General features: G+C 43.4%; 2 protein-coding genes across 4 annotated transcripts in view; one reads left to right on the top strand and one right to left on the bottom strand.

Annotated features, from left to right (window-relative positions):
• The window catches only part of LOC127623232 (multiple epidermal growth factor-like domains protein 11), a 159,920-nt gene extending 149,071 nt beyond the window's left edge, over nt 1–10,849 (top strand). For all 3 annotated transcript variants that reach the window (XM_052097574.1, XM_052097576.1, XM_052097573.1), the window contains 3 exons: nt 7,021–7,080; nt 7,782–7,991; nt 8,824–10,849. In XM_052097574.1, the coding sequence (XP_051953534.1) occupies nt 7,021–7,080; nt 7,782–7,991; nt 8,824–8,999 (446 nt within the window). In that variant the 3' untranslated portion in view covers nt 9,000–10,849. The remainder of the gene's footprint in view (nt 1–7,020; nt 7,081–7,781; nt 7,992–8,823) is intronic.
• A 255-nt stretch (nt 10,850–11,104) lies between these two features.
• On the bottom strand, nt 11,105–22,282 carry rab11a (RAB11a, member RAS oncogene family). The gene is made up of 5 exons (XM_052097385.1): nt 22,118–22,282; nt 18,006–18,201; nt 14,914–15,107; nt 14,683–14,763; nt 11,105–14,106 (listed from the first exon to the last, which is right to left on the bottom strand). Exons 1-5 carry the CDS (start codon nt 22,155–22,157, stop codon nt 13,970–13,972), a joined length of 648 nt encoding a protein of 215 aa, XP_051953345.1. The 5' UTR covers nt 22,158–22,282; the 3' UTR covers nt 11,105–13,969.
• Between the last annotated feature and the right edge of the window lie 1,145 nt (nt 22,283–23,427).

The raw sequence follows: 23,427 nt of genomic DNA, 5'->3' as shown, positions 1-23,427 counted from the left end.
TAAGCCAGGGAAAAGGCGTCGACAACCCAGTGGGCGAGTCTCTGCTTGGAGACAGCATTCCCTTTCTGCTGTCCCCCAAAGCAGACGAAGAGCTGCTCAGAGCGTCTAGTGCTCTGTGTGCGGTCCAGGTAGCTACATAAGGCACGTACTGGACACAGCAGTGAAAGGGCTGGATCTGCCTCCTCCCGGGGCAGCGCTTGCAGGTTCACTACCTGATCCCTGAAGGGTGTGGTAGGAACCTTGGGCACATAGCCCGGTCGCGGTCTTAGGATCACGAACATGTCTGCCGGACCGAACTTCAGGCAAGCGTCGCTAACAGAGAATGCATGCAGGTCCCCAACCCTCTTGATGGAAGCGAGCGCGATCAGCAGGGCGGTCTTGAGAGAGAGGGCCCTGAGTCCAACTGAGTCAAGCGGCTCGAAGGGGGGTCTCTGGAGTCCCGTAAGGACGACCGAGAGATCCCAGGAGGGGAACAGGTTAGGCTGGGAGGGAGCTATCCTCCGGGCACCTTTTAGGAACCTGACGATTAAGTCGTGCTTACCAAGAGACTTTCCGTCTACCGTGTTGTGGTGGGCCGCGATAGCGGCGACATACACCTTGAGGGTGGAGGGTGACAGCCTCCTCTCCAGCCTCTCCTGAAGAAACACGAGCACTGACCTAACTGCGCACTTCTGCGGGTCTTCGGCTCGGGAAGAACACCAGTCCGCAAGCAGACGCCACTTTAGGGCGTAAAGATGCCTGGTAGAGGGGGCTCTGGCTTGATTGATTATATCTACGATGGCAGATGGTAGACTGGCTAGATCTTCCGCATCCCGTCCAGGGGCCAGACGTGGAGGTTCCAGAGGTCTGGGTGCGGGTGCCAGAGCGTGCCCCGTCCCTGAGAAAGAAGGTCCTTCCTGGAATTTGCCAGGGAGGGGCTGTCGTGAGGAGTGTGAGGTCCGAAAACCAAGTCCGGGTAGGCCAGTAGGGGGCTACCAGAGTGACTTGCTCCTCGTCCTCCCTGACCTCGCATAGCACCTGTGCAAGAAGGCTCACTGGGGGAAATGCGTACTTGCGCAGCCCCGTGGGCCAGCTGTGTGCCAGCGCATCTGCCCTGAGGGGAGCCTCTGTCCGGGCATACCAGAGCGGGCAGTGGGAGGTTTCTTGGGAGGCAAACAGGTCTACCTGGGCCTTGCCGAACCGGTCCCAAATCAGCTGGACCGACTGGGGGTGGAGTCTCCACTCTCCGCCAGGCAAGCTTTGTCTTGACAGCGCGTCCGCCATCACGTTGAGGTTGCCGGGGATGTGAGTGGCGCGCAGTGACTCCAGTCGCTGCTGACTCCATAGGAGGAGACGACAGGCGAGCTGTGACATGTGGAGGGCGTGCTCCGCCTTGGCGGTTTATGTAGGCTACGACCGTGGTGCTGTCTGTCCTGACTAAGACGTGTTTGTGCCGAATTAATGGAAGAAACTTCTGCAGGGCCAGAAAAACAGCCAGCAGCTCTAGGCAGTTGATGTGCCAGCGCAGCGGGCCTCGGTTCCACCGGCCTGCGGCTGCGTGCCCGTTGCACACGGCGCCCCAACCCAATTTGGAGGCGTCGGTCGTGACCAGAACGCGTCGGGACACCTGCTGCAAGGGTACTCCAGCCCTTAGAAAGCAAAGGTCTGTCCAGGGTTTGAAGGTCTGGCGGCAGGCAGAGGTAACTTTTACGTTGTGCGTGCCGCAGCGCCATGCTCGTCTCGGGACTCGAGTCCGGAGCCAGTGCTGAAGTGGTCTCATATGCATCAACCCCAGCGGCGCGGCTGCCGCGGAGGATGCCATATGCCACAGGATCCGTTGGAAACGTTTTAGCGGGACCACGGCGCCTGGCTTGAAGGAAGCGAGGCATTTCAGCACTGACTGAGCACGCTCGTTGGAGAGACGTGCTGTCATTGAGACTGAGTCTAACTCCAGACCGAGAAAAGAGATGCTCTGGACCGGGGAGAGCTTGCTCTATTCCCAGTTGACCTGAAGCCCCAAACGGCTGAGGTGCCTGAGCACCTGGTCTCTGTGTGCGCATAGTAACTCTCGAGAGTGAGCCAGTATGAGCCAGTCATCGAGGTAATTGAGTATGCATATGCCGGCTACTTGGAGCAGGGCAAGAGCTGCCTCTGCGACTTTCGTGAAGACGCGAGGGGACAGAGACAGGCCGAAGGGGAGGACTTTGTACTGATACGCCTGACCGTCGAACGCGAACCGTAGGAAGGGTCGATGTCGAGGGCAAATTGAGATGTGGAAGTACGCGTCCTTCAGGTCTACCGCTGCGAACCAATCTAGATGCCGGACGCCAGATTTTGAACGGGAGTTTGGACAAGGTCCGATTGAAAACTCGCAGGTCCAAGATCAGTCGTAAGCCGCCGCCTTTCTTGGGTACAACAAAGTAAGGGCTGTAGAAACCCTTCTTCGTTTCGGTTGGAGGGACAGGCTCTATCGCGTCCTTTAATAGAAGGGAGGCGATTTCTTCACGCAGGGAATGGGCATGTTGGCCGTGTACTGCGGAAAAATGTACGCCCACGAAGGGGGGCGGAGACCTGGCAAACTGAATTGCGTAACCGAGTCGAATGGTCCGGTGCAGCCAGCGTGACGGGTTGGGCAGTGAAAGCCACACCTCTAAACTCCGTGCTAGGGGCACCAAAGGGACGGGTTTTTGGGCGTACCCGGCGGGCTTCGCAGCGGTGCTGGAACAGGTAACGTGGCGTCGGGAGGCAACGTGGCGTCCCGAGGCTCTGGTGCTGAGAATAAACTCAAAGCACTTACCTTGCGCCGCGCACCCGGCAGGGGGCGGGTTCGTGACTGAGGAGGAGGTCTGATGCTGGCGTCCTCTGGACTCGTCTGAACCGGCCGGCTGGGGAACAGTCGTGGGGCTGAAGGCGGGGACACCGCATCCATGGAGCCAGGACTGTTGAGGCCTGAAAGCAGAGTGCCGTGAGAACGGCATTTGCGGGCCATATGCCCCAGAGACAAAGGAAATAGCTCTTGTATTGAGAATTTGGGTACCGCAGCCCCCGTTAAGGGGTGCGGCAAATGAAAAAACAAAGGATTCTCCTTCCGGCCCTCCACCGGGAGACGGAGCGGTCTTACCACCTCCGGAGCTAACTTCTTGGACTCTGGGTGCGTTGTCTCAGGAGCGCCTGGGAGCCTTCCGGGTCCTCGAGGGGGTCCGTGAGACAGGGGCGTGCGCTTCCAGCGGTTTGCTCGGCGCTGGGGCTGAGAGCTGGGCCCGGGTTGAGGCGGAGCAGGAGCTTGTCTTCTGGCCGCGGGAGGATGCCCTCGGCGAGCAGGCGGGGCATGGGCCATGGCGGCAGGCTTGCGGCGAGGCATGATGTGAGAGATGGCCTCCGTCTGCTTCTTTACCGTGGAGAACTGCTGGGCAAAGTCCTCGGCGGTGTCGCCGAAGAGGCCGAACTGGGAGACAGGGGCGTTGAAGAAGCGAGTCTTGTCGGCTTCACGCATCTCGACCATGTTCAGCCACAGTTGGCGTTCCTGGACCACTAGCGTGGCCATCGCCTGCCCGAGCGCTGTGCTGTGACCTTCGTCGCTCTCAGGGCGAGGTCGGTCGCTGAGCGCAGTTCCTGCAGCGTGTCGGGATCAGGGCCACCCCGTGCATGTTGCGAAGTGCCTTGGCTTGGTGGACCTGCAGGAGAGCCATGGCATGCAGGGCGGAAGCGGCGCGTCGGTGGCGCTGTAGGCCTTCAGCTGTCAGCGAGGAGGTTGCTCTACAGGTCCGGGAAGGGAGTGCGAGGCGACCTCGCCAGGTGGTAGGGGTACCGGGGCATAGATGGATCGCAACCGCCCTATCCACCTGGGGAATCGCCAGCGTACCGTGGCGCTCCGCCGTCGAGGGTGGCGAGCGGACGAGCCTGTGGCGGTGTGGCGAGTGGAGAGGGTGCTCTCCACGAAGGCGTCAGCTCGTCATGCACTTCCAGGAAAAATGGAACCGGGAGGAGGCGAGGCTGTGAGCGGCGCGCAGACCCCAGGAACCAGTCATCCAGCCGTGATGGCTGTGGGGAGGATGGAGGGTTCCAATCCAAGCCCACGCTGTTGGCTGCCCGGAAAGCATGTCGGACATCTGTGTGTCAGCCTCAGCCTGGGCGTGCAAGCCCAGGCGGCAGCCCAGGGAGTCCTCTGCATCAGATGCCGCGCCCTCCGATGTCGTGGCGAGCTCATCGGCTTCCATCACAAGAGGGTCGGCTGACTGGCTGTGAGGCGAAGTCGCCGCCGCCTCAGCACGGACGGGAATCAACGAGCGTGCTGGGGCGCGGGTGGTCCGAGGGGCGTACCGGCGAGCTGCACCCGCAGCCATCCCCAAATCGCCTCCATCGCCAGCCGCATCGTCCTCAATCCCGAGGCAAGAAGGAGCAATACGGGGGGCGGCTGGAGTGGCTTGCTCACGGTTGTAAGAAAGCCATGACCGCAACGTTGTCATGGTCATGTTCTCACAGTGAGAACATGAACCATCCACAAACGCAGCCTCGGTGTGATCGCTACCCAGACACACGAGACAGCGCCTGTGGCCGTCGGAAGCGGAGAGCACTCTACCGCATCCAGAAACAACACGGGGGCGGAAGGGCATCTTTATAAAGACGCGTCCTTAAAAGGACGTTCAACGCCGCTGTGTTTTGCTCTTTTAGAGGAAATTACTCTTTTAAATAAAATCACTCTTTTAGGGAAAAACTCGTGAGTTTTTAAATCTGCACTGTCGATGCCTCAGGGGCAGGAATGCACAGCCGTGCAAACAGGAGAAAGCCGCTGTTGTGCACCGTGGAATCCAACAGTTATGCAGCAGAGGGATGACAGGAACTTCGGTGTGTAGTATGCAGCAGTTGCAGACACCGACCATCGGCTCGAAGAAATTTTCTGAATGAACTCCGTATTTGCGCCGCTTAAATACCCGTGATGTCCGGGGTGGGACATGCAAATACTGGTTGCCAACTCTCATTGGCCTTTTTTCATAGTTCAGAGGTGAATATCGGCGCTCAAGAGAGACGCCTAGTGTCGCTTCTCTGACACAACGTGGAGAGAGCGACAGAAGGGGAACCCCAGATTTTTGATAGCTTTTCAAATTTATTAAAAAGAAAAAACGAAAATATCACATTGACATAAGTATTTAGACCATTAACTCAGTACTTAGTTGAAACACCTTTAGCAGCGATTACAGCCTCAAGTCTTTTTTTTTTCTTCTTTTTTTTGTACGATACGACAAGATTTGCACACCTGGATTTGGGGATTATCTGGCATTCATCTCAGCAGATCCAGTCAAGCTCTGTCAATGGGGACCATCTGTGGACAGACATTTTCAGGTCTCTCCAGAGATGTTCGATTGGGTTCAAGTCCGGGCTCTTGCTGGGCAACTAAGGACATTCACAGAGTTGTCCCTAAGCCACACTTGTGTTTTCTTTGCTGTGTGCGTAGTGTCATTGTCCTGTTGGAAGGTGATCCTTCGGCCCAGTCTGAGGTCCTGAGTGCTCTGAACCAGGTTTTCATTAAGATTATCTCTGTATTTTGCTGCATTCAGCTTTCCTTCAACCCTAACCAGTCCCCAAGTCACTGCTGCTGAAAAACACATCACAGTATGGGCAAACAGTTCAATCTTCATTTCATCAGGCCAGATAATGTTTTTTCTAACAGTCTGAGAGTCCTTTAGGTGCTTTTTCATGTGTCTTTCACTGAGGAGAGTCTTCCGTCTGGCCACTCTACCATAAAGCCCAGATCGGTGGAGTGTTGCAGTGATGGTTGTCCTACTGCAAGTTTCTCCCATCTCCACACATGATCTCTGGAGCTCAACCAGAGTGACCATCAGGTTCTTGGTCACCTCCCTTACCAAGGCATTTCTCCCCCGATGCTCAGGTTGGCCAGGCAGCCAGCTCTACAAAGAGTCCTGGTTGTTCCAAACTTCCTACCTGGGAACCTTCAATGCAGCTGACATTTTTTTGTAGCCTTCCCCAGATCTGTGGTCTCTCCAGAGATGAATTTGGCACAGCTGGACTCCAATCAAAGTGTAGAAACCTCTCAAAGATAATCCAGAGAAATGGGATGCACCTGAGCTAAATTTCAAGTGTCACAACAGGGTCTGAATACTTATGTTTGTGTTATATTTTAGTTTTTTCTTTAGAAAATGTTTTGCAAAGTTATTAAAAAATCTGGTTTTTGCTTTGTCGTTATGGGGTTTGGAGTGTAGTGATGTGAAAAAAATTATCATTTAAAGCATTTTAGCATAAGGCTGCAACATCACAAAATATTAAAAAATGAAGGGGTGTGAATACTTTATGAATGCACTGTATATGTATATATGGAGAGAGAGAGAGAGAGAGAGAGAGAGAGAGAGAGAGAGAGACTTGGCACTTGAGATCACACCATAACTCTACTGCTATCGTGTCATCATGGAGACCATTCACAGACACAATCCAAATCAGTTTTGTCTTAATCAGTGTGAACTGCTGGGCTGGTTGATGCATTTCATTGTATGATATTTACGTCACCTTGAAGGCCTGCTAGTATCTCTGGGTGTTCAGTTGAGCAACATGTTTTTGTGATGTGACTTGGTTAATGGTTAACTCATGATACTCATAAGAGTGATTAAGTTGGGTTTCCCTCAAGAGCGTGCTTATGTCATATAACATTTTGTGGTGGAAAGACAGTTCTTCCTACATTTACTTTTTTCAGTACTGCTTGTCAGTATGTTTATTCTGCTAAAATGATCTTCGCATTTAGGTGACTAATTGCAATGAAGACCTGCTTTAGTTTGAGTATGACTCAAATGTCACAGTGACAGTCAGGTGTAGACCTCAAGTGTTCCTGTGAGTGCATACATGTATAGAAAAATTAGCAATGTCTATTTGTACTGTTGTCTGAAGACAGCACATGGAAAAGCATTTTCAGGAAGAGTTGCAGTATGTGCTCGAATGTTTTGTGTTGTGTTTCCATCCCCATTATTAGTTCTTCATTATCCATTTATAGAGTTATGAATTTCTCAGAATGTGTATGTTCATGTGCCTAACTAGGAGTAACTAGAGGAGACACACTTACACTGAGGGACAACAAAAGCACCCGTATGGCTAAAGGTAATGACTATCTATAGAGTAATGTGTCTTGGATGTTATTTTTACAACTGTTTCTATCAAATGAAATGCATGAAAATACCGAACTAAACACAATGTGCCCTATTCCATCTTTTGGTCTCATAACCAAGATCACGATTTCTCTTTGAAAATTAAAAGAATTGGGAAGTCAGTCACCTGAGACACTATTGTGATCACATTGACATTATCTGGATGTGTATTTGCCTCATTCACAAATGCTGAAATGAAAAGTTAAATTCTCATTTGTGTAAAAGATTTATAAATATCCTCTAGTAACGTTGTAATTATAAATAATTCTCATTCTGAATAGTACAACTTAATTTGATCCTCTTTGGCTGATGTATAATGTAATGCAGCCACCATCTACAGTATCTTCAGCACTCTACACAAACACTTCACCTACATACAGGACTTTATTGCATCTTAAGTGCTGTGTGTCTAGATTTTCCTCTGGGGAAATCAAGGACTCTGTTCTTTTACATGATTGAAAATTGCTTCTTTAGCATTTTGGGCTTGAATCTAACTAAATTTTTTTACTGTGGTTCTGTATATTAATAATATAATTTATTGCTTTCTTGTCACTCCAATTTCTTCTCTCTCCCAGTGGTTCATGTGGTGATTAAATTTCATGAAATAAAAACAATGAACGTGTGAGTGTAATATCTGTTCTACGGTGTGTGTAGATTACATAAAGGCCTCCATGTGCAACTCCAGCTCATGTTCCCTGAACAGTGAAAACCCATACGCCACTATCCGAGATCAGCCCGGCCTGGCCTGCAAGCACACTGAGAGCAGCTACGTGGAGATGAAGTCCCCTGCCCACAGAGACTTGAACTTCTGCTCCAGCACCAGTACAACCCTGAGCACTGCCAGCAGGAATGTCTATGATGTGGGTGAGTCTGGTGAATGCAAAGGGCACACATTTCTTTCACAAGGTCATGTGAGCTTATTTAGGCTATTCCTTTTAACTTAATTTCTCATAATTGTTTTTTTTTAAGCACAACTTGGTATGGTGTTGCCATATTTTGTTACTCTCAGAATACAACAACAGATTGCATGGTGGGAATTAAAAAGGCAATCTTTAAATAAACCAATAAGATGCTGTTAAGTCACTTATTTGAACACACTGATTTTCCTGTGGTCACCCCTTACAGGGAAGAAAGAGGTACACGTTTCACATTTCTGTACATTTCTTCTACATTTGGATTTGTATATATTTATTTATTTTCAGGTTCTTATTTTTAGGTATTAGTCTATTTTAAATGAGCCATTGAAAATATTACCTTTGCAATATGCTAGCTCTGTAGCACAATGGATCAAATAGCCCAAAATGGCATGCATAAATAAAAAAATATGAAAAAATATGTTATTTAATAGTATTTGTATGCACACACACACACAAAAAAAAATTACAAAATTATATATATGCTATATACAGTATATATACATACACGTACGTACATATATACGTATATGTATGCATGTATATATATAATAAAACTGTACAAAATCTTAGTCACTTAAGATGGGTTTTAGTGTCAATAGGAAATATAAACGTTAGACTCCCAAACATTACTTTTGCGAATAGATGCGCGCACACACACATCTGTACATAATTCATACATCAGTGATATGTGTTAAAGATTCAGAGAGAGTTTCAAACATTTAACTGAGCTGCCCCACAAACTAAATTCAGCTGACCCCCTCACCACTCTTCTTCCTCAGAACCCACAGTGAGTGTTCTTCAGGGACCTAATGGAATGGCGACAGGTTTCTCCCAGAGTCCTTATGACCTCCCGCGGAACAGCCACATTCCGAGCCACTATGACATCTTGCCCATGCACCACAGCCCCATACACACCCCTCTGCCTCCAGAGAGCCCGCCAAGTTCCCTGCTGTAGAGCCCAGCCCTCGTCAACCGCGCCTGCCTGAAGAACACAGACCGAAGACTGGCAGTTCCGGGACCTGTTTTTATTTTTAATATCTCTATCTTCGTATCTCTCTCTATCAAACACATTCAAGTACAGATGCATGAGTATATTATATTGGACAGGACACGTGGGAGACTCTGTTGATTAGATGAGGATTGAGGATACACAACAATGTAAGAGCTCCATTGCTGAACTGATTTGTACACCAGCAACTCTTCATTAGCCCTCTCAGACACATTTTATAACAAGCTGTGAATATGACATCAGGAAATACAGGTCAAGAAAAGCATTTTTTGTTTTTAGGTCTCTGAAAATGACTTTCAGAGGGTTCCTAACATGGAATGGAGCATTTGACAGTGTTTTCCATGGAAACATACACAACATAATATTCTGAACACTTAAACAGATAATCAATGCAACTCAATGATCCTGAACTTACAATTTGGAGTTGGCATCGATTTGGAACTGAAAGCCAGAGGTGACCATAAGGGTGCAGTCCCTTTTTTTGTACCCCTAAGCAATTTAGCATTAAGAGGGGACTTCAAGGCCTTAGAGACAAAGCATGGTTTAAACCCAAGAAATAAGAATTCTTATCGTGTAAAGAACATTATCAAAATATACACATAAGAGATTCAGTATCAATTTAGATGGAGTATTACGGAATTTAAAATAAATTCTCATGACATTAACCACTTATAAACAAACATAAGTACTTATAAAAGTTTATAAAGGGAGTCTGGGTCAATATGAGCTTTGGAATACTTTGCTCATTTGTGTATCAGCCTGGTGCTTTCTATTGTACATAGGAGTTTATGACTGTTGCTCATTTATTTGGGTGTGTATATCTTTAGAACATGACTTTAAGTTGTGTATCTTGAGTAACACTTTTCTGAGCTATCAACTCTTTTGTTTTTCTTACTAGTATGTTTACATTCTTAAAACACCAGTTAGCAGGCCTTGAAGGGTTTTTAGTTTTTGTGATTATGTATTTATGATGTTTATTTATACCTTGTTTGTGCAAGTGATGTTTTTCTTTATAGTGTAAAAGTTATACATATTTAAAGAGGGACAACATTAGCATGAACAAATTATGATACCCATAGTGACCAATTATTTTCATGTGCTTGTGCTATTTGTGCACAGTATTAGTATATAAAGTGAACATTATATTGTTAGCCCTCACGCCAAAATAGACTTTGCAAAAGGACAAGACCACATTCATGTCTTAAACAAAAAAAATTGCATATATAGTATGAGACGTGCCCCTTTTCTTGTGTTTCAGCAATTTCTTTGACAAGTCCAGCTTTGCTGCTTTGATTTGAGCTTTGTTCTAAAGTGGCTCCATTCCCTCATAATAGCAATAACATAGTGACAGTCACTCATAAATAAAACATGCATTTTATCAACCCTGCCAGCACTACAGATCAATAGTGGTTCCCCTCTAGATTAATTTATTTGTTCCAGATTACCAAATTTAATATGTTTTATTTTTTTTTTTATTATTATTTTTTTTATTGCTGCTTGATGTTTTCATATAAAATAAAGCTCAAGTCCTTGTTTTAGATCTCTCAAGTCAATGATTGTATGTTGATGCAAGTCCATGAACAATGCAAGTTGACCAAATCATTTCCATAATACTTCCAGTTGTTCAGATTACTGGATAAAGATTGTTTTTAAACATATTTTGTTAGAGATCACTCTCACAAAGAAACATTTCTAGCCAATGGCATACTTTAAGAGCAAAAGCATAACTACAAAACATATATTCACCAAGAGATTTATGACTTCATGCCTAAAAATACCCATTTTAAAATTCTGATATTTCCAGGTTTTTCTGAACATGAGAACCCTGTATAACTGCTCAGTGCATTTTTGAGCACCTCCTTTTTAATTCACTTCTACTACTCTAGAAATAACATTCAGTCATAAGGAACTGAAATAAAAAAGAAAAATCCTATTGGAAAAAACAAATGCAATGGTTTATCTGGTAATTAAACTATTACATAGCAACTCATAGCAGCTTTTAAAGAAATTGAAATCAGAAATTGAGCCATATAGGAACAGTATGCATAATTTTGAAATAACTACACATTTTATTTGCTCTCTTAAATTGGAATTACAGTGGACAGAGTAATAGTATAATCATAACAATAAAAAATAATATCACAGTACAGTGCAGACAAAGAAATAAGGTTTGAGGCAATACGTGAAAAACGGGACAGTTAAAAAGTAATATCTAGGCAATCTTAGTAGGTCACACCAGCTTTGTGCAGTGCATGGGCAGGCCATCGTTGTGCCATCTGTATGCTCACATCATTGGCACTGGCCCCCGGTTAGCACCAGTAACCCTTGCCTCTAAAGAACAGTCATACAATCAGAGTCAGGGTCCTAAATGTGGTAAGCCCCCAACACTATACATAAACTGATCCGAACACTTATATATCACAGCGTCTTTACCATTTGATGCTAATAAGTACTGCAATACCTCAACATGCTGCTATCATTAGAAGTTCTAGAGTTTTACCTTCTAGGATATAGGTGACCTGCTGACAACATAACATTATTCACATGCACCTGTGCAGCGATGTCGATCCATTCTATTCCGTTTCATTTTTGTGATTACATTATGTGGGGTTGAACACCAGCTACTGCTGTTGGAAGGGCTTTCAATTCCATCTGGAATGTGTTCTGACACTATTGAGAACTCTCTTTGTGAACTATGTTGTTTTACCTGGGGCTAAGGTAATTAAAGTCAAAGTGATCGATATCAAAGTGAAAAAAGTAAATTACTTTAGAGTTGCGGACTAAATGCTGAGGTCTACAGTATTTTTCCACTCTGAAGTCATCTTTGGTGACCATTATATCACACGCATTATTAGTTCAGTCTTTACTGATATTAGGTCACACAGAGTAAATTTTATTAGACAGTCATTAAGCAAAGACGAGCATCACAGCTTGTGGTAGTTTCCCCATCAGCTGAAATCAGGACAAGACTGTTGTAGGCTAAAACACATAATACATTCATAAATGATCACACTGTGTCTTAACATCTGAGAGTCCCATTACTTCGCCACGACGATTAAAGGCTAATAAACTGAATTCGAGTGACAACCACAGAGTAAATACAAGTTACTGGTTATCATAAACTGTAGTGGGGTAAGTCAAACCGGGAAATATTTTACATTCAGTGCAAAAAGAGAAATAAAATCCAGTCTATTCCCTAGAGTGCTCTCATGTGATGTGGTTGTCAGCTGGGCAGTTGGTTTTTCCTGTTCTTACTTTAACAACAAAGTGTGACCTTCAATAGTACAATGGGTTTGAGGTGGCATTGATGACAATTTTACATGTGTTTGTAAGTTGGAGGAAGTGAAAAGGTAAAACAAAGTCTCTATTCCCTCATTTTACACTCAATAGGTTGTTGGTAGTGTTATTTAGTTTCAATTGTGCCAAAGAAGAACCTGTGCCTGTTTGTGGGCATTGAAGTACAAGCCAAAGTACTTTCCCCTCTTTTACGCTTTAAGCCGCAGATAAATAATCTTTCCACGTTATGACATCACTGTTTATTAAAAACTGAAATATGCAGGAATATTTCAACAATATCTAAGACAACCAAGATTAAAGGGACAGTTCACCCAAAAATGAAAATTCTGTCATTTACTCACCCTCAGGTTGTTCCAAACCTGTTTGACTTTCATCCATGTAACACAAAAGGAGATTTAGGCAGAATACTAGCACCAATCACCATTCACTTTCATTTTATGGACCCAAGATGCAATGAAAGTGAATGGTGACCGAGGCTAACTTGCCACCAAAGGTTTCCTGTTGTGTTCCACAGAAGAAATAAAAGTAATTCGGGTTTGGAACAACATGATGGTGAGTAAACTACAAAATTCATTTTTGGGTTTAACTTTCCCTTCGAGTCAAAGAAGGGGTCAGTTTTATACTATATTACAGCATAATTACAGCACTGCAGAGCATCATGTGATGAAGGTCTCATTGCACTGGCATAGAAAGCTGTAGAGGTGTAAAACCGCAGTGTTTGAAGCACATGCATGAAACCGGAGGCGTCCCATGTGACGTTCCATTATGAAAGGCACTAAAATAAAACCAAGGATGCAAGAGACACACATGATGGTGTAGGGAAAATAGCACATTAGCAATAGCTATGGATTGGTCTGAGGCACGGTGTACAGGATGTTCCCTGTGCCACAAGCTTAAAGGTATAGTTCACCTAAAAATGAATATTCACCCTTACGTTGTTCTAAACAGCTCTTTAAGAAAGGTTATACAGGTTTGGAACAACATTAGGGTGAATAAATGACAGATTTGTCATTTTTGGATAAACTATGCCTTGAAGTCCTCATCCATAGGATGGTGAAATAAAGAATGCAATGTTGCTTTGTAATCCGTGCCTAACGCATGAAGGAAGTTGTATTGAGCTGCAACTTAGTTTTACATGCAGTGGAAACCATTGTCGTGTATGGCTGAAGGTGAAGTCTGCAGTGTTTGGGCTCCAATTGTTTTCTAACATCTAAAAACAAAGACGTCATCTCTCTACATCACAACATTAAATACAGCAATACCTCCAATACTGCACGTTTCTCCCATCCACCCCAGACGCAACAGCAAAAATGGGGTTGCTACTAAAGACATACATGAGCAAACTTCATACATTTGCAAATGAAATTATATATTAAGACATTTCAGTGAAGATCGGCACAAATGATTATTAAAAATCTGCAATATAAAAGCCTACCATGGCAGGAAGAAACAAAACGAGCTTAGTCCAGACTGCAGGTGGTGACCCTTTGAGATTCCAGCTTTTGGAACCAGCCTCTGTGCTCAAGCCTAGTTGTGCAGCTGCATCGCAGACCCAAAGTAGTCTTGAAGAGGAGGGGAGGGGATGTTGCAGGTGGGTGGTTGGGAGTGTGGGAGTGCTGCTAGATGCTTTGGCAGCATTGCATCTTTGGTTTATTCTCGGTAGGCTGCACCTGGATGGACACCACATTGTTGCTAGGTGACATGTCATTGTCTCGGCGGTCCGACATCTGCTTTTGGGACACAATCCGGTAGATTTCTGCAGGACAGAGAGAAAGAATGGAGCTATTACACTCAGCCAAGGTCTAAAATGTTACGAATTCCTTAGAAAATCTTACTTATTTATTGGTAGTGACAGCAATTTACAAAATAAAAATGAATGCAGACTGGGTGTTGCAATAAAAGCCCACAATCCTACAGCCATAGTCATAAAATATAAGAGCAAATGTAATTCCAGCAATGCAATTGACTGCGATGCCTTTTAAACATTAATTTGTTCCTGCTTTGCAGATGCCAGGATCTGAACAGAGGAGCAAAAGAAGACAGAAACTCTTTATTTTAGTCACGTCAGGCTAGAGGAACCTACCCAAGCAAGGCAGGGCTTTTGATGAGTCATTCATAAGGATATGGCCTTCGGCCACTGGCCAATCATTTACTATCTTTCTTATTCCATTTTGACTCCCACATACTCATTTCCTCATGCCCATTACGGAGTTCATTTTCCTTATTCATCTATTCTATGACCATTAAGAAAATAAGTTCATCATCCTTAACCTAAAACGGCTGATCCGCTGTATATGTTGAAACACTACTCTGTACTTCTATTCACACATACCAGTCAGGATGGTCTGAAAAGCAGTCTCTACATTGGTGGAATCCAAAGCCGAAGTCTCTAGGAAAGACAGTCCATTTTTCTCTGCAACCAATGGAAACATACATTAACAGTTAATAAGTACACAAAGAAACTTGAACTAACAGAAGCAGCTTTTGTAAAACACTATCTAAACATTATTTCTGTAATGCATCAGATGTTAAAGTTCAACTTCTGTGTGTTTGTGCATCTTACCTGCAAAAGCACGTGCTTCATCAGTGGGCACAGCCCGTAGGTGACGCAAGTCACTTTTATTGCCCACAAGCATGATGACGATGTTGCTGTCTGCATGGTCTCTCAGTTCCTTAAGCCAGCGTTCCACATTCTCATAGGTCAGGTGCTTTGCGATGTCATACACTAAAAGCGCCCCAACAGCTCCCCGGTAATACCTTTATATTAACATGGTGAACAAATTAAAAAGGCAAAATGTAATAGCATGCTCAATAAATGCACTCAGTCAACAACAAATTTAAATTCTTTACTTTAAGGCTTTGGCACAATTCATACGAAATTGAAAAACAAATTGGTGTGACGTCATTTAGAACTAAATCTGGCCAAAATTTGTTTGATTTCAGAGGTTCGTAATAGCACGCCAGGGTGAACTATCAGGAAAACTTCTTTGCGGCTGCTAAACACCTTCTTACTGCCATTAGTCCAGGTCTAGGCAGACCTGGACTCCACCTACTTTGAGTCCAACAGCTAATTAAATTTAAGTTGTTCAATCGGTTAATCAGTCAACATGAACACACCGGCATGTAGAGTTATTAGCAAGCTGCTGCAAACAACATCTGCACGATTGTTTGTATAGAGACCTTTTCCAAGGACATTATGCGTCATTCATTTAATTAGTCTACAAATCAAAATCTAGGAATCAAATCTACTCAAATAGTCTAAAGTGCCCATTCACTCTTTTGTTTTCTATACTGCTTCAATCATTTGCCTTCTGCAGTGAAAGCCATTCACAAATCTGCCCAAAGTAAGGTATGCCTATCATCATTCTTTGGTCTGTATTCTACCCATTTACACTCTTTTATATCTTTGCAGTAGTATCTGTGTCTTAAATAATAATAACAGTGTAAAACAAGTCAGTTATGCCCTCTGAAAAATTATCAGAGCAGCCAAACACCAGTACAGGAACAAGACTGTTCAACACCACCGACTCTAGAAGCACGTGGCAGGGAATTAATATCATCACAGAATTCAAAGGGAATAAAAACTCCCTCATGAACACAGCTGCCTCTCTCCCGGATGAGTTTAATACATGTTATGCTCGTTTCGAGGGAAATAACACCGCCCATGCTGAGAGAGCTCTTACGGCCAAAGCAACCAAGGTTAGTTCACTCTCAGTTTCTGTAGCGGATGTAACCCGATCCTTCCGATGGGTGAATATCCGTAAAGCCGTGGGTCAAAACGCCAATCTGGGCTGCGACATCAGAGCATGCGCAAACCAACTGGCTGGTGTTTTTACTGACATTTTCAACCTTTCCCTCTCCTTGTCTGTGGTCCCCACGTGCGTTAAAATGTCCACCATTGTGCCTGTACCAAAGCAATCCAAAATCACTTGCTTAAATGACTGGTGTCTTGTTGCTCTGACCCCCATCATCAGCAAATACTTTGAGACTAATCAGAGATTACATCTGCTCTGAACTACCTGCCTCACTGGACTCACTGCAGTTTGTATACCGCAACAACCACTCCACTAATGATGCCATTACATCTACTCTACACACTGATCTCTCTCATTAGGAAAAAGATATATAACATATGTTAGAATGCTGTTTGTAGACTACAGCTCAGAACTCAACACCATAGTGCCCTCCAAGCTTGATGTGATTCTCCGGGCACTGGGCTTAAACAGCTCACTGTGCAGCTGGATCCTGGACTTCCTGTCAAGCAGATAACAGGTGGTTAGAATTGGCAGCACCATCTCATAGCTGACCCTCAACACTGGTTTGCTATCCTGTGTTCCCTGTACACATATAACTGTGTGGCAACACATAGCTCCAATGCCATCATTAAGTTTGCTGATGATACGACGGTGGAAGGTCTGATCACTGACAATGATGAAACACCCTATAGAGAGGAGGTGCACACTCTCACATGCTGGTGTAAACAGCAAAACCTCTCCCTCAATGTCAGTAAGGCCAAGGAGCTTGTGGTGGACTTCGGGAGAAAAGACAGAGAACACAGTGCCATCACCATCAATGGAGCACCGGTGGAGAGAGTCAGCAGCTTCAAGTTCCTCGGTGTCCACATCACAGAGAAACTCACATGGTTCCTCCACACTGAGGCTGTTTTGAAGGCTCAACAGTGCCTCTTCTTCCTGAGATGGCTGAGGATGTTTGGAATGAACCACCATATTCTACACCAGCACTGTAGAACATCCTGACTGGCTGCATCACCACCTGGTACGGCAACAGCACCTCCCTCAACCGCAAAGCACTGCAAAGGGTGGTACGAACTGCCAGACACGTCATCTGAGGTGATCTTCCCTCCCTCCAGGACATATACGAGGCAGTGTGTGAAAAAAGCTCAGGAGGATCATCAGAGACTCCAGCCATCTGAGCCATGGGCTACTCTCACTGCTACCATCAGGCAGGCGGTAACGAAGCATCAGGACCGCGACCAGCCGACTTCATGACAGCTTCTACTCCCAAGCAATCAGACTATTGAGCTCCACTGCACTTTATTAATCTCGCCGATACTAAATGTGATGTCAAAATCCAGCAGATCACAATTGGTCAGGGAGAATAGTCAATACCAGCGCCACTGGATTTCCTACACGCGACATCAGCCTGCTAGTTTTAAAGTTAGCAACAGCGATAGCAGTATCATTTGTTCACGCAACATTCTAATTGTGAAAAAAGAAACGGCTGTGCGCAAAACCACGCTGTGGTCAATAAACAATGTGCAGACGGTCCACTCGTTAGCAATGAGCGAAACAATAAAGTCTCTCAGGAAGTGTATCAGCTGTTGGCCACACATGGCTACCACCAGACATTCTTAATTAAAATGTAATCAATCACCATTCAATTTAATTCCTAATAGAAGGGAAAAATGATTATGGTTGAATATCCTATTTTACTCAAATCAGATTACAAAGGTAAAATAATTTGCAAACTGTATTTCACATTCAATTTAATCTCAACACTGAGTTAGGCTCCATCAAATATAATAAAATGCATTCAAAACAAATGATTAAGGTGGTCAATAAGGAATGAATTTTTTTAAATAAATTTAAGAATAAGAGTATTCTTAAAAACTTTTGTAAGAACAGCCAGCCTTACGCTGAAGTGATGGCTCGGTACCGCTCCTGACCAGCTGTGTCCCAGATCTGAGCCTTAACTGTCTTCCCATCTACCTGAATGCTACGTGTAGCGAACTCCACTCCAATAGTGCTTTTGCTCTCAAGGTTGAATTCATTGCGGGTGAAACGGGACAGCAGGTTACTCTTCCCCACACCAGAGTCTCCAATCAGGACCACTTGGGTTGGGGGGTGGGGGGGGGGAAGAGAAAAACACATAATTGTTTTATATCTGTCATCAAATCAACACAATAGCATAGGGCTGCACAATAGACCCTTCACTAAGCGCAACCCCCCTTGGTTACGGTTGCTCACTTTGAAGAGCTCGGCAGAACTCTCCATAAAATGAATGAGAGATAGCCGCGAACGCCATGGTTTTTGCCAAAATATTATCAAACGGAACAGATAATATTTTTACGTGGGCTAGTATGAAGAGTAACATTGTTATGCATATTTATCTTAAGTTTTTCATCAAAGAAATTGTTAAATTACATTGTAAGTGGCTCAAAACCTGTGGAAACTGTGAATCAGAAGGCAAACGATTATTACAGTCACTTGAAGAGAAAAACTTAATTTACCGTGCTGTGAAAAAGTATTTGTCCCATCCTGATTAATTCAGTTTTTTGAACATCTCTAAATTGTTTAAAAAATTCAAACAAAATACATAACATAAAATGAAGGCAATCGGAGCAAACACAAAATACTATTTTTAAATGAAAAACATTTAAATCCCCAAATCTATGAAACTGCATCCATATTGGGGTTCAGCTGGACTAGACACAGCCAGGCCTGATTACTGCCAGCCCTGTTAAATCAAATCAACATCAAAAAAATTTTCAGCAGCATTAAGTTGGCTAAATGTTCTCACACAGTAGCACACTATGCCATGGTCGAAAGAAATTCCATAAATTATGAGGAAAAAGGTGATTAAAATACATCAGTTTGGGAAGGGTTACAAAGCAGTTTCAAAGGCTCTGGGACTCCAAAGAACCACAGTTAGAGAAATGGAGAAAACTTGGCACAGTAGGGAACCTTCCAAGAAGTGGCCAAAATTCCTCCAAGAGCACAGCGACGACAGGAAATCACAAAAAAGCCAAAGACAACATCTAAGGAACTGCAGGCCTCTCTCGCATCAATAAATGTCACTGTTTATGACTTCACTATCAGAAAGACACTGGCCAGAAATGGCATCCATGGAAGAGTGGCGAGGCGAAATCCACTGCTATCCCAGAAGAACATTATGGCTCATCTGAATTTTACAAAAACACACCTTGATTGAGTCGAAAGTGGAACTGTTTGGAAGACAGGGGTCCCGTTGCATCTGGTGCGAATCAAACATAGAATTCCACAAAAAGCACATCATACCTAGGGTCAAGCATGGTGGTGGTAGTGTGATGGTGTGAAGATGCTTTGCTGCTTCAGGGCGACTTGCAATAATAGAGGGAAGCATGAATTCTGCTCTCTACCAGAAAATCTTAAAAGAGAACTTCCGGTCAACAGTCCGTGAGTTGAAGCTCAAGAGCAGATGGATTGTGCAGCAAGACAATGATCCAAAGCATAGGAGTAAGTCCACCTCTGAATGGCTAAAAATAATAAAAATTACAGTTTTGGAGTGGCCTAGTCAAAGTCCTGACTTTGAGATGCTGTGGCAGAACCTTCAACTTGCAGTTCATGCTCAAAAACCCAGTGTGGCTGAACTAAAGCAGAAGGGCAGGCCACAAAAAGTGTTGTGAAAGACTGATCTCCAGTTATCGGAAGTGTTTGGTTGCACTTGTTGCTGCTAAAGGTGGCACAATCAGCTATTAAGTTTAAGGTTGCAGTTGGTTTTTCACATGGGTGATGTGTGTTGGATAACTTTTTTGCCTCAATAAAAAAATATATATTTGAAAACTGTATTTTGTGTTTACTCAGGTTGTTTTATGTTATATCTCGTTTGAAGATCTAAAACAATTTAGTATGAAAAATACACAAAAATAGAACCAGGACTTTTTCACAGCACCATAATAGCGATTACACATCTAATAACATTAGCGTAAGTGAACAGTGCCTTTATAACATCTATTAACATCCTCATTTTGATGCTGTGAACTGTTTAATTACGATCACTTTTACTATGACTATAATCAACACAAATGAATTAACGTTCAGTTATTAGCTTTAATTACCTTGGAGCATTTGGGAATGAGGACTGACACAGTTTAATCCATAACAATCTCTTCTCCAGTTTTATTTAAAGATTATTTAAAAAGAAAACAAAAAGAAAAACACTACAGGCATCCTCTCTGGATAACTGGTGTTACTATTATAAATGTTTAAAAAAAAATTAAAAATTATGAAATCCCACTGAAAAATACTCAAACACACATTACTTCCATAGGCTGTCATTTGAAAATAGCAAACGCATATCAGAGTAATGGTGGCAGGACAACTGTTGGTAAGACCGGATTGTCAGAAGTGCTTTTAAGGCAGGTTTAGCAAAGGGTCAATTAATCGAGATTACAATTTCAGCTGCCACAATTAACTACTCCTAAAAAGTGTAAATTATAGCGGTCCATAAAGATGTAATCAAACGTTGCATAAAAATGTTCTATATAACTTCTTTTTGGAGTGGTTGAGCATACCAAATACAAGTATGCTGCTCGCTTCTGTGTATATATATTCAAAACTTGCACAACTGTTTTATTCTTCATGCTTATAAGAGGGCCAAATTGAAGTTGCCCATTAAGGCACTGCCTTCATTTACTGATAAAACAGCAATACAATAATTCAGAAATAGTTCTTGCCTTGTTTTAGATATGTTGCCGACATAGTGCATAAATTTATACCACCAAAAGAAAGCATTTTAATGTATATAGCATTAATCAAAATTATTTGCAATGACAATATCAAGGGAAATAATTGACAGTTACAATTTTTGTCAATCCTGCAGCCGTACCATAGCATATTGTATAAATATGCAGGTTGTAGGCTACTTTTCTGTAAAAGAAAATAAAGGAACAAAACCTTTTCAAAATCTCTGTAAAAGAAAATAAAGGAACAAACCTTTTCAAAATAAGGAAACTGTGCAGTGCTTATGTCACAACATTATGTCTCACAGCCTAATTTGAGTGCAAAGTGCACACAAATAGATTGAAATAGACCACTATGTGGGAGAGAGGACAATTTTTGGTTAACCTTTCTGACGCAAAACTGATAGCGTATAATTAGAAACACTTGCTGATCACTTACCCTATTAGGTAAATAAAAAAAGAGCATCTAATTCAAAGACAGCCACACAACACTGGGACTAAACCACTAGATTTGCGGTGGTGTTACAAACACTGACTCACATCAGAACGTAATTTAACTGATGACACAACAGGTCTCACATGAGTGAAACCACACAAAGATAGAAGAACAGTGTATGGTAAAGATTACTAAATGCAAAGGGTTGTTTCAGGGGTTTGTCCCAAAAAGGCAGACATTTGTGAAATGGTCGCATAAACTAACACTGTGTAAACATAATTCTTATTATCTTAATAGATATTAAAAGCAAGCTTATACGAATAATTGTTATTATTTTTAGATACTCACAACTATCAATTCATCAGTTCGGTAGTGTTCACCATCATCAAGCACACAACGCCATGAAAACGAAACGAGATGAATTCAACCTCGGGGTGAAAATGGAGCCAATTTATCGAGATTTTAGATTATTATTGGGTATAGGTGAGAACACAGGCTGTTTCAAATTTCCGCCTGCTCCACTCGAACTACTACAACGGCAGTACCAGCTAACGGTTAGCGGATTCAAGGTGTGGTCCCACCTGCGGTAAATACTATTTATATCAGCTAGCTAACTAACAAACAAAAAAATATACGTGTAGTTGTTGAGTTACAATCAGAGAATCCAACAAAGCCCGAAACCCCCAAATTATGCTATTCCAGCCATGAGCTATTTCAGCAGGAGTTTGTTTTGGTAGCTAGCTAGCCGGTTAGCTGGCCTTTACAGCTCGAGTTTAATACACAACTACACAAACGGTCCCCGACACAATAACCACGATAATCACTGCTATTCTAACATATACACTCAAGACTAGTGTATTTTATAGTCACCTTTAAACAAGTAGTCATATTCGTCGTCTCTTGTCCCCATCTCGATAAAACAAAAGCGCAAACAATGGAAGAATTGGGAGGAAAAGCGGTGCCGACTCGTCCCTGCCCTCTCATCTGCTGCACTGCAGTGTGTTTGTGATTAGACAGTAGCCATGCTAACAGGATAGCAAACAGGCGAACCAGTGAGCGTCTCCTGAAGTGTTCCGGGTTAGGGCTTTTAAAACATGTCATAATAAAAGCCCTTCTATAAATGTGACAGTTTTTTTCGATTGCTAAACGACAGTGAGCACAACTGGAGCTACATGTGCAAAACTCTAACTACAGTCTGCACAGTAGCAGTTCATGTGGACCAAACTCTAGTTCGTTTTTCATTGCTTGAACACAGTTTTCAAAACTCTACACACTTATCCCATGACTTTAACCACAACCTGCACAACACTGTGGATTTACAGCACTATGTTCAAATTAGGGTTGCCACCTATGTCTGATAAAAAACCTGGACAAATCAATGACCCGGCCACCGCTTTGCTCACAAGTGAAAATGTCCATTAGACATTAGACTCAGAAGACACAATTGGTCGTTGTGCAGTAAGATTGTGCATAGTCGTGAATATTTTAAACATCTCAAGTATTCTCACTTATCTTAACTTATAGCTTACCTGGTTGCTTAGATACTGTGCTTGTGCTTGCTTTTGCTTTGCTAAAGAAATAAGTAGAGGGATGACATTAGATTTGCATTTACCATACCTTAGCCACATCTATAGCCACTTTTATTTAGTATGTCTCAATCAGACATTGGAATAACAAAATCATACATAAATGGGCCTTAGCTTACCTAGTCTTCCATCTATACTTGGCGTTTCCCTTTGCTGCAGCTATCAGTGGTTTCTGTTCTTCAATGAATGTCTTGAATTCAGTGCATGACAATTGAAATTCAATCTGACCTGAAGCTCAGACTTCACCATTGCAACTGACAGTCTGTTTCTTTTATCGGACCAAACATCCTCCATATGACTGAACACTCTTTCTGCATAGGCATTACTGACTGGTATGGAAAAAACAAAAGCAACTACTTTCAACAGCTCAGTGGATTCAGTTGCCTTGCTAAAAAATTATTTGTTTTAGCATGGTCATCCAAAGCAGTTTTGCCTTCATGTTTAACCAGAATTTTAACTGAGCATACGGAGCAGGTAGCATAAAGTGGGTCGCCTGGTGTTGGCTTTAGCCATGTGGAGTAATTGTCATTTTTCAACCAGTCATTATTAAAGTATGTCGAATGTTTCATTTTCTTTTTACTGGCCTGTCCGTCT

Source organism: Xyrauchen texanus, chromosome 29, assembly GCF_025860055.1.
Source record: "Xyrauchen texanus isolate HMW12.3.18 chromosome 29, RBS_HiC_50CHRs, whole genome shotgun sequence".
Taxonomy (NCBI): Eukaryota; Metazoa; Chordata; class Actinopteri; order Cypriniformes; family Catostomidae; genus Xyrauchen; species Xyrauchen texanus.
Note: the sequence above shows the minus strand (reverse complement) of the source record. Positions and strands in the feature narration are given on the sequence as shown.